Genomic DNA, 12,209 nt, shown 5'->3' on the forward strand with positions numbered 1-12,209 from the left:
AGCTATCTAAGGATGGTACTATAGAACGCCACCTCAAGGTAGGCCTAGTGGCGCCATCTCTTGGTCAGGCCGGAAACTTATCAATCCACCCTCGTATTCTTCCAAGATGCACTTAAATCTTGTGCATCGAAAAATTTGTCTTGTAAGTGGAAATTGCATTCGCGAAAAGCGGCCCGGAGAATTCTAGCACACTCCTTTATGACATTTTTAGAACATAGTAAGTTAGCCAGATCTTCTCGACCAACGTTGCAATGAAAGAAAATGGTTGGCTTATTAGCTTCTTTTGGTTTGGAAAATATGATATTAACGCCATACTTCAAAACCAATACTTTTCGCACTTCTTTATTGATAACTACAATTTCTGGACCAAAGAACTGATTAACCGCATCAGTAATTTCAGTTAAGGAATAAGCCTCACCGGCTAAAATATTCACCTTAATTTTTTCCAGGTAATAAGAAATCGCTTCTAAATTTGAGATACACTTAGGTTTTTCTTGCCCATATACAGTGCATTTTGGCACGACTGTGGGCTGATTTCGCGAACGTTCATACGCAACCTCATACGAACGTAAACAATCTATATGACAAGAAAACTTGTTATCAATAACATCCTGAGCAGTTATTGAATTTCCTACACGTTTCAGAGGATCTCCCTTTAAATACTGCACAGCCTGAAGAAAATTTTCTGTTCTCACGAGAGATGTAAAAAAACACAGTTTTTTGTTTCTACGTCGAATAAGACCACAAATAACGCAGGCTGGCTTTCATCGCAGGGTTCTTCCTCGAACCAGTAATGCTGCAAATCATTGTCTTCTAATTCATAACTCTGATGCTCCTGAATCAGTAGTCCCTCTTCTTCAGTTGACGTTAATATTTCGGAAACATCATTGTCACCTACTCGCAGTCTTTTGGCAACAGAAGCTCTTTTCGCAAATTTCCAGCCGCTAAAATTTTGACCCGACCGTTACTTTGCGAAGACGTAGGAGCACATTTATAATTCGTTGGATATATTATGCACAAATTAACATCCACCTGAGCACTGCGTTTCAACGGTAAACTACGATCACCCACTACTTCAGTGAACTACTTCAAAACTGCAGTGAGTGAGCTCTATTGGCATTTCTGGTCAAAACTGCAATAAAAGTTTAGCTGACTATTAGAGAGAAAGCTAGCCCACCTTAAATGTAATGCCTGTAGTGCATGTACCTGGAAATAGCAAATTCTTTCCAAAATTTTATATTCAATGTCTACAGTTATCCGAATTGAAAATATTAAAAAAGAAATGAGCTTTATAAAGAAGAAGAATCAACGCAAGTTTCGCTTATTGAGTCATTTTTAAGTTACAAATAAATGTTCCGATTCATTTTTCAAGAAAGTAAATACAATTAAAACAATAAACGTGACAGATATATAAATGGTTAATAGATAAACATATTATAATTAATTTATAGTATCTACTATTAATAATTTATACTACAGTTTCTGCAAAACGGGGGTTTGGTTCAAACCTTTCTAATATCTAGTGCCCGTCTTGGCGCTATCTACGAGTTCGTTACGAATTTGATTCATTCCAATTTTAGATAGTTTGTGGGCAAAATCACGGTTTGGATTTCAACAAAAATTGCAAAAGTGAATTAAGAAAATAATAATCTTCGAATAAAAGATGTAGAAAATTACAATGCATGATTGCATAAATTCTCAAGCAGTAATTAAAAATACGCTACTACATACTTAAGATAATAAATAATAATTATTGAAGTAATTTAAATCCTAATATACGAACTGTATTCATAACACAGATTTTTTAAAAGAATGTTTGAAACATTTTTTTTCAATTGAACTATATAGTCAAGTTATAACAAATTAATATAAAATTTACAATAACAGAATATAAATAATGCTGCGTATTATATTACAAAGATTCCAGATTATCAAATTTTAACATAAATGATTCATTTAATTTAGCGCAGTTATTTATTTGTTGCGTAGATGATAATGATGCGTTACGTAATAGTTATTTGAAATATTAAATAATTATTAATTCGTAGATTAATTCCAAGGATAATCATATGAACATAATTATTTTCATATATTTTGTCAGTTATTCACACATCACACAAAGCGGCGTGAATGAGAAAACGCAAATTTTCATGGAGACAACAAAATTCTCAAAGTTCAACTCATTTCATTCTAAACAAATGAGTAAAAAAAATGTATTAGAGTATATATCAGGAACGCGATAGGTTTACGATGGAAATTCAAAAATTGTATTAAAAATTTTGTTTTAATATTGGGAGAATAAGATAGCTGGAGGAGACAGTTCCCATCTCTTTCACTCTTGGGTACTTTGCGCATGCAAACTGCTGAACTGCAATCATGTGAAAGCATTCTAAGCTATTTTTCAAAGGCGAGAATATTTATTCCCAAACATGTAATTTTATAATTTTTCTTATGCAAAATATCTTAATCGGGGTGGAGGTATTTTGTATAGAAATTTGTAGAATTGTGAAATTCCGTCTCAACTTTTTTTCGCATCTGTTGTATTCAACGAAAAATTATTTAAAATTGTAAGTGTTAGTTTTAAAAAAAAATCTACTTTCAATATTTTCAGAAAAACCGCCACGATTTTGTGACTTTTGAACCATCTTTGATCTTTGATGGATTTGAAAACAAGACGATAAATCCGCATTTATGAATCGGTCAAGCGAGAAAGGTCTAAAAGAAAAATGTGTAGCGTAAAATATTTTGTAACCCTGAAGCATCGTAAATATTCTTTTATATTGATAGATTCTTAATAGATAATTTTTATGTGCACTTTGTTTGGCTCATAATGTTCGCATTGCATATATTATAGCTTTAGACATTTTTCTACTTCTGCGTTTTATTATTTCGTCAAAGGATTAATCAATTTAATAAACAATATTTTATTTTATTCTGCTGTATACATTTTTACATCTATCCTAAAGATCCTCCAAACTTACTTATTTTCCTATAAAAATATAACAAAATATTTCAAATGCCATGCATCTGGTAACATTTACTAGAAAACTAGTTGAAATAACTAAAAACGGAATGGTCAGCCTAACTTAATGTTTAGTTCCTTTTACTAGACATCTAGTTATCCCTAATAGCCATGGAAATGTTAGCCGTACTAGACATCTGGTAACTTATACCACATTTCTTGTAATTCTAACTAGACAGATTTTTACTAGACTGTCTGGTATATTTAACTAGACAGCGTGTTGGTTCATATTTTACTAGACAGTTTAGCGGGGCTAACCAGAATTCTTGTTAACCTAACTAGACATATGGGAATGTTTAATTTTTTGGAAAATCGCCACCTTTTAAGAAAATCTCAAGACTTATTATATTTTTCGAGTGAATTAAAAAAAATGGGACATTCCTGAGTAGAAGAAAAAATAGTTAAATATCTCAATGATTCGAAGAAATACAAATTTTGGAAGTAAGTCTCCCATTACTTTATTGTTTTATTTTTTGTTTGAAACGTTTTTTAGCGCCAAAAGGAAACTTCACCCTCATTTTTCTGTAAAATATTAAAAATCGAAAATAATTTTCACCCTTATTTCATTTTATTCTGATTCTATTTTTTCAAGGAAATAAAAGAAAATTATTTGAGTAGAAATTACATACTTTCTTATTTCTAATAACAGCAAAATAGTTTGACAGTACCGAATGGAGCCATGAACCCTTCTGCTAGCATTTTCTATTTCCACGCCTATGTGGTCCGAACCAGCCGGCCAGATGCGCGCTTCCGAGTTTACGATGTCACTTATCGAGCCCATTGTCGAATTCTTAAAAAAGGGAAGTTTATAACTATTAAATGAATAAAAATTTAGAAATATAATTTCTATGACTGAATTTTAAATAATATTTAAGATGGTTTAAGCTTCGTGCAAAGTTTCCACTGCATATAGACCTGTGGATAAATAATTGGAATTTAGATTGATCTACAGGTTACTATTTCTGCATAAACCATTTTTTTTAACATCGTTATTTTAGTGGTACTTTAGAGAATTATAATGCTAAATTTCAAACATTTAAAACTTCTTTTTTTAAAGTTGTTAGTATTTGAAACCCCGTAATTAATTATTCATGCGTCGTTGCTTAAATTTAAACAGTTTCACCATAATTCAACAGGAACTTTGTGCCTGGAAACAGTAACAATATATTTGAGCAAAAATATTGTCTCTAACATGAATTTAATTTACTACAAATTAATATTTATTGTCGCACCGCAGAATTTCACCCAATAAAACTACATTTTGCCAGGAAAGTATTAACTTCAGAGAAATAGTGTTTATTATAAAAAGTGTGTATTTTAGCTGTTATTTTCATAAATTGAAAAAATATTTCTCTTTTAGATTGGGTATGGCGTTTGGACTAAGCGCAGTGATGCCAGATTTGAAACGAGGTAAACTCCAAACTATCACAGATCTGTGCCCGTGTAAATATGGTAGGAAACGATATAAATGCCTGGGTTGCGCGCGCAATCCATTTCTCCTCTTCTGAATTTGAAAATTCGAAGGTGCACGCTTACCGGTCGGCACAGTTCGGCGGTTCTATTTATATCTCTATCTGCTTTGAAATAAAATCAAGAGATTGGGATTTTAATATTTCCAGATTTCGATGCATTTGAAAATAATTATTTTGTTGAAAATGTAACTATTTTGTAAAAAAAAATCCTCTTTTCTATCAAGAGTTTAACTAATTTGTTAAAATTCATTTATTTTTTCATTTGAAGATTCATCTCTTTTGTTGAAAATTTACGTATTCTTATAAAAATATGTTTTATGTGTTGTTGAAAAGACATTTTTGAATTTGACAATTAATCTATAGAATTTTTGGTTGAAAAATCATGTATTTTGTTAAAAATTCGTCTTTCTTTGCAGAAATTAAATTATTCTTTGGAAAATTTATACTTTTTAGTTAAAAATTACTTTTTTCGGTTGAAATTTCAACTGTAAATATTTTTTCGTTGCAAACTCGTTTTGAAGTAAGTGCAACTATATTGTTATAAATTAAAATTATAATTTTTGCGTGGAAAATTCACTTAAAGTTGAATTACTTAGTAAAAAAATTAATTTTTTCTTATTAAGGATTCATATTTATAGTTGAAAATGCAACTATTTGCCTTTAAATTAACGTTTTTGTTAAAAATTTTACTGTTTTGTAAAAAATGTATCTTTTGGGCCTTAAAAGTCAACAATTTGATAGAAAGTAAAACTATTTGGTCAAAAATTAAATTTTTGTTAAAAAGTCATATTTTTGGGTTAAAAATTCAGGTTTTTTATAGATAATACTCTTTTTGACCTATCTCATATTACGAGAATATCTCATATAGTAGTACTCTTCTCTAATTTTGAAAAGGGAGATAAGTTTCACGTGAATAGCGCGAGGAAAAATAATGAGAACCCTGAGGAAAAATTCTCATCACATCGTTTGTATGAACATACATGAAAATGTAGGCCTTTTAACTAAAGGTCTCCTGTTACCACACGTATACAGGATATCCCAGAAATAAGTGTCCGAGATTGCGTGGCCGTATAAACATACAAAAAATAAACCGAATCTTCCATGGGAAAGAATTTATTGAAATATTAGTTTTTAAGTTATGAACTGATTAATCTCAGCCAATCAGGACCGCCGCATACGTCCGTGAGAGGGAGGCCAACGTTTGGTAGTGGACCGCTGCCTATCCACTCCGAGGCTTCTGTCACTAACACAGCGTTGACCTATCTTTCACGCACGTATGCTGCGGTCCTGATTGGCCGACATTAATCAGTTCATAACTCAAAAACTAATACTTCAATACATTTTGGCCAAAGGAAGTTTCCGTTCACTTTTTGTTTGTTAATGCAGCCATGCAAGTCCGGAGACTTAGTTCTGGGACAACCTGAAAGAAAAACTACTAACTTGCCTCATTATGAGCATGGAAATGTGTCTTAAGTGTTAGATGCAAGAAAAAGTGAAAAATTTGAGAAAAATACTCATCGAGACGTCGCTATGCAAAAATATGAAACTTACCTGCGTACCTGCCCACCTATCTATCAATAAAGATTACCATATATCCAGTACTGGGCGTCTGTGCTGGGTCAGTATTAGGCCAGTATCTGCTGGTAATGCTCTGCAGCACTGGCGCGGCACTGAAAATTACTATTGGTTTTTTACTGACAAACCGTTGTCGCACGAAAATGCTAGAGTGAATTTTAAGTAAATTTCAAACTTTTCGTTCAATTTTAAACCTCTACCATTGCTATACTCCAAATATTGAAAAAAAAATGTATGCAAAAAATAAATCATAATTGATTTGCGAGTATTTTCTCTATACATTTGAATGGTCCTCCTTAAAATGAATAATCAATATTACAATTTTAAAAATTAAATTACAAATAAAATATCTACTGCTACCGGGTTTCAAACCTACATCTAAACCTGAATCTATCACCTAGCAGTTGAGAGTCTTATCTCAATGATGTATTTTTAAATACATCATTCTAATTAGATAATATTTTTAGGGTTTCGTATTCCCGGGCGTAAAATATGATAGTTTCGGTCATGTGTCCGTCCGTCCTTCCCCTTCGTAAAAAAGAGCATAAGCGTCAACATTTGGCAAGGCGAAAGGAAATTTGCGCCAACATTTGACACAGAAAAAATTCATTAATGCGAACATTTTTTCCCAACATATTTTGCTCAAATCATTTTTTTCGTAACCAATTTTTTAAAAAATTTTTTCACCAATTTTTTTTTACAATTTTTTTTGCGCCTTATTTGACTAATTTTTTTCACGTAATATTATATTTTTCGCGTTTTCTACTATTTTAGGACTTTTAATAATGACATAAAATGTTCTTTCTAATTACTCTCAATGTGTTTGAGATTATTTTACAACGATTAAGAATTACGTAAACTATAGTTTCTTCTGAACATTTACAATTTATCATAAAGTTGAAAATTATAATTTTTTTCCTCAAGCACAAACAGAAAAAAAATTGTTTTCGAAATATTTGTATTTATAGTTCTTCGAAAATTAAGAAGACATGAGCCATATTTTTAAACATATTATTTATATTTTTTAATTCGCAGTCGCCGTGTTATCAGACTTGAAGGCCCTCCAAAAAGTAAATGTTAGGAACTCTTCTGAACTGAAAGACACATAAAGGCATTTATTAAAATATTTGTTCTACTACCTAGGTTTCGAATTTCTTTTTTCATCTCTATGACATCTTTTTGCCTATCATATCCAAAAGGTCCTAGAATTTTAGCAATCCTGAAAAAACATGTTTAGAGTTTAAAGCTTACCAGCGCCAAATAATTGTTGCCCAGTCGGACAAGAATTCACAATTGCTAAAACCTCACCTTTTACATAAATTTGATTCTTTCAATTTCTGAACCATTTTCTTTAATCTAAAAATCTACAAGAGTATTTTTTCACTCAAAGAAACGAACCTTTACGATGCGGCCACAGAAAAATATAAGCAAGTTTCTTTAAAACCAAATAGGTGTGTGTTAGTGTGTGTTGTGTGTAATCATGTAATAATATTTTGTTAAGTTTAGACTATACAACGCATTTTCCAATACTAAAACGACGAGAAATAAATTAATGTACATATAGTAATTTCGAATCGGAGGTCGAATAAAAAAACTCAGTGCGTCAAATGACGATTCGAAAGACTTTTGTATTGCCAAATTCGAATCGGTGCTCTTTTGTTTCGAACTGAACGCTTAAAATTTCGATTCGAAAGACTTGCGAATAGCCGAATTAGAATCGATTCCCTTTCGTTTTAAATTGAGGGCGTCGAATTTCGATTCGAAAGACTTTCGAACTGCCTTCTTCAAATCGGTTTTCTTTCGATTCGAACTTAGGGTGTCGAATGACGATTCAAAAGACTTTCGAGCAACCCACTTCGAATCGGTTTTCTTCTGTTTCGAACTGAGGGCATTTAATGTCGATTCAAGAGACTGTTCAATTGCCGAATTCGAATGGATTTTCTTCTGTTTCGAACTGAACGCGTCGAATTTCGATTCGAAAGACTTTCGAACTGCCTTCTTCAAATCGGTTTTCTTTCGATTCGAACTGAGGGCGTCGAATGCCGATACGAAAGACTATTGAACTGCCAAATTCGAACCGGTTCTCTTTCGTTTTGAATTGAACGCGTAGAATATCGATTCGAAAGACTATTAAATTGCCGAATTCGAATAGGTTTTCTATTGTTTCGAACTGAACGCGTCGAATGTCGATTCGAAAGAATTTCGAATGGCCCTCATCAAATCGGCTTTCTTTCGATTCGAACTGAGGGCGTCGAATGCCGATACGAAAGACTATTGAACTGCCAAATTCGAACAGGTTCTCTTTCGTTTTGAATTGAACGCGTAGAATATCGATTCGAAAGACTATTAAATTGCCGAATTCGAATAGGTTTTCTATTGTTTCGAACTGAACGCGTCGAATGTCGATTCGAAAGAATTTCGAATGGCCCTCATCAAATCGGCTTTCTTTCGATTCGAACTGAGGGCGTCGAATGTCGATACGAAAGACTATTGAACTGCCAAATTCGAACCGGTTCTCTTTCCTTTCGAATTGAACGCGTAGAATGTCGATTTGAAAGACTTTCAAGCGGCCCACTTAGAATCGGTTTTCTTTTGTTTCGAACTAAGGGCGTTAAATGCCGATTAAAAAGACTGTTGAAGTGCCGAATTCGATTGAATTTTCTTCTGTTTCGAACTGAACACGTCGAATGTCGATTCGAGAGACTTTGAAACTGTCCACTTTAAATCGGTTTTCTTTCGATTCGAACTGAGGGCGTCGAATGTCGATTCGAAAGACTGTTGAATTGTCGAATTCGAATCGGTTTTATATTGTTTCAAACTGAACGCGTCGAATGTCGATTCGCAAGACTTTCGAATTGCCCTCTTCAAATCGGTTTTCTTTCGATTCGAACTGAGGGCGTCGAATGCCGATTCGAAAGACTTTCGACCCGCCCAATTCGAATCGGTTTTCTTTCGATTCAAGTTGAGGGCGTCGAATGCTGATTCGAATGACTTTCGAACTCCCTTCTTCGAATCAGTTTTATATGACTTGAACTGAGGGATTTCGTATATCAATTTGAAAGGCTTTCAAACTGTCTAGTTCAATTCGAATTTTTTTTCTACCTACACTCAGAGACATAAACTCAGAGGTGAATCTTCAAAAGAGAAATTTTTTAAAAAGTTGTTCTACTTTCAACTAAAGAAGTTACATTTTCTTCAAAAAGATGAATTATCCATCAACTTCCTAAAATACCAAATTTATCTAAAGACATAAATTTCCAACAAAATTGTTGAATTCTGAAGCGAAAGAAAATTTCTCAAAATTCTGTTTGCAAAATATTTATTCTAATAATATATATTTCTACATTAAGCAAAAATGAAATTAAATGCACTTTAAATTTTGAAAGAAGAAATAAGTTTAAATAGTAAAACATTCTTTGCACCAAGAAAATAATGTTATCCAATCTTTGTAGTGAATTAACAAAGAAGAAAATATTAATATTTTATTAATTTTGTTAATTTTTTCCCTTGAAAATATCATGGATCGACTTAAACTTTTAAGACTTTAAACAATAGCTTTATTAAGCCTAAAACTTCTAAAACGATTGCATGGTATTTCCAAAAAAAAATTTGATCTCGTATATTGATCAATGTTAAATAAAAACAGGCGTTTTTTCAATTACCATCGTCTGCGTATATAATAAAAGTGATAAATATTGTATTTGATATGTTTATTACGCAAGTATATCAGATTTATAATATCTAAAAATTGCGAAAAACATCTTATATCAATGTACATAATAATTAAGTACCCCAATGACGTGTTGGTATACCAAACTCGCTGTTCACATAGTAAATATTTCGTAATTAGTACACAATTTAAGAATTGATTAAAAAAATCTTCGCAATAGAAGTGGAAATTAAATTTTTTTTAAATATGATTCGTTAAAAGATTAATGCACTAACCAAACAGTTAAATTTTCAAATCAAAAAGACTAATTTTTGAACAGAAGATAACAATATAGATGGGCATCCTTGTGGCATAACATTCCTCCAGAGGATAACTGAAATATTTTATTTCTAGAGGAGTTATGGAGGGGGAAATTAAAATAAAAAAGTCATTTTCTCTCGAAAACCACTAAACCGATTTTGATAGTCGAAATATATGTTATAGTCACCCATAAGACTATTTGAAATTTAAAAAATAGGGGTGAAAAAATGTTTAAGAAATTTCAAATATTTTGTTTTGAGGTTATATTTCAGATAGAAACCTCTAGTATTTTAGGAAAGAATACCTATATTATCTAGTTCAAAGTATATTATACCTAAATTTTTCATAGGCATACTTCATGGCTTAAAATCCAAATTTTGGTGCCAGGTGCCGTGCGTGTGTTACGTACTCATATTACGTACGTGTATTCCATACGCACGTCACTGCGAGCCATATTTTGTTTTTTAAGCCATGAAGTACCACTACGAAAAATTTGGGTAAAATATATGTTGAGGTAGACAATATAGATTTTTTTCCCTAAAAAAAATAGAAGTATGTATCTAAAACATAACCTCAAACAAATGTTGAAAGTTTCAAAAACATTTCTTTCACGCACGGCGCGATCGTCGGGCCAGACTATTGTTTGAGCCATGGAGTACCGCTATGAAAAATTCGGGTAAAGTTGAAATTAAAAAAAAAATTCTTAATTTTTTTTATCACTATTTTTCTCTTTCAAAATTTCAAAATTTTTTTTTCAACTAGCCTTATGGGTGAATATAACATATTTATAGATCATCAGAATTGGTTCAATTGTTTTCGAGAAAAATCACTTCTTTCATTTTATTTTCCCCCTCCATAACTTCCGTAAAAATAAAATTTTTTAGTTATTCTTTGGAGGAATGTTATGTCACATGGATGCCCATCTATAGTAGTATGAACTTGATACGTACGGATGAAGCTTTTCCATGCTCACCTGCTTGGCTCTTTGATTGTTCAAAAAAATAGTTCATTTTTAACCAAAAAATATGACTTTTATACCATAAAAGATTTATTTCCAATCCACAAGGATAAATTTTGAACAAAATATTTAAACTTTTAACCATATTAAAAATAATAAAGAAACAATTTAGAACTCAAAATTAAATAGCTAAAATTTCATAAAACACATTTTTAACCAAAAAAAAGATGAATTTTTAAATCCATAGTAATAAAATTTTGACACGAAAGATGAATTGTCTACCAAAAAAGAAAAATTTGCTTAAGATAGTTATATTTGCAACCTCAAAGCATAAACTTGCAAACCGAGAATATAAATTTAAAAAAAAATAATAATTTACAACTAAATAGTTAAATCTTTAGATAATGTGATAAATCTCTAACCAGAACAGATGAATTTTCTACCGAATGGCCAGATTTTCAAAAAAGACTTAAAAGACGAATTTTCATGAAAGAAGAGTTATATTCTACACAAGAAAACGAATTTTCAACCATATACAAGATATTTCTATAAAGTAGTTTAACTTTAATTCAATTAAAATTCAAAATTACGATATTTGGCAATTCAGAAAATAATAATAATATACAAAAATGTACATAGGATAATTAATGGAATTTTTTTCTTGATGTTATAAATCTAGTTAAATGTGAAGTAATCTTGAATTGAGTGTACATTCAGAAAAGCCTCGAGTCGGCACGTGTAGCTCTGGTCTTCGCTTGACACTTAAGTTTTCAAGGAGAGTAAATAAAGTATTCATATTTTCGAGCAGTGAGAGTACGTATTGCAAAAAATGGTGTTGCCTTAACATAATTTCCCCACCAGAATCAAGATAATATTGTGTGTCTACAATCTAATAGCGGTTAGTATATATACAAGTAGTACATATTTAAGATCCGCTTATTGCTGCAGATCTAGAAATTCATTAAAAATTAGTTCTTTGTCTGAGACAGAATGAGAATTTTGATTTTCGCTCTATTTTTAATTTTTACTGTGTTTCTTCAAGATGTTGGTAAGTGAAATATAATACAATAGATTATGTCGTAAAAGATCAGACATTACTGTATTAAAAAATTCACATTTCCCTTTAAAACAGTTTAAACATATGTCATTGTTATCATACGCATTTTTACAAAACTTTTGGTACTAGGTGTAATATTGGGAAGCAAAAAATTT

General features: G+C 31.5%; 1 protein-coding gene across 2 annotated transcripts in view; it reads left to right on the top strand.

Moving 5' to 3' along the window:
- The window catches only part of LOC117172934, a 22,896-nt gene that overhangs the window by 4,288 nt on the left and 6,399 nt on the right, over positions 1-12,209 (top strand). Inside the window, exon 1 of one of the 2 annotated variants that reach the window (XM_033361240.1) lies at positions 11,945-12,045. The exons of the other annotated variant lie outside the window; for it this stretch is intronic. Within the exon in view, the coding sequence (XP_033217131.1) occupies positions 11,988-12,045 (58 nt within the window). The 5' untranslated portion in view covers positions 11,945-11,987. Of the gene's footprint in view, positions 1-11,944; positions 12,046-12,209 lie in introns of those variants that run through there. 2 annotated transcript variants of the gene reach the window in all.

Source organism: Belonocnema kinseyi, chromosome 1 (genome assembly GCF_010883055.1).
Source record: "Belonocnema kinseyi isolate 2016_QV_RU_SX_M_011 chromosome 1, B_treatae_v1, whole genome shotgun sequence".
NCBI classification, from domain to species: Eukaryota; Metazoa; Arthropoda; class Insecta; order Hymenoptera; family Cynipidae; genus Belonocnema; species Belonocnema kinseyi.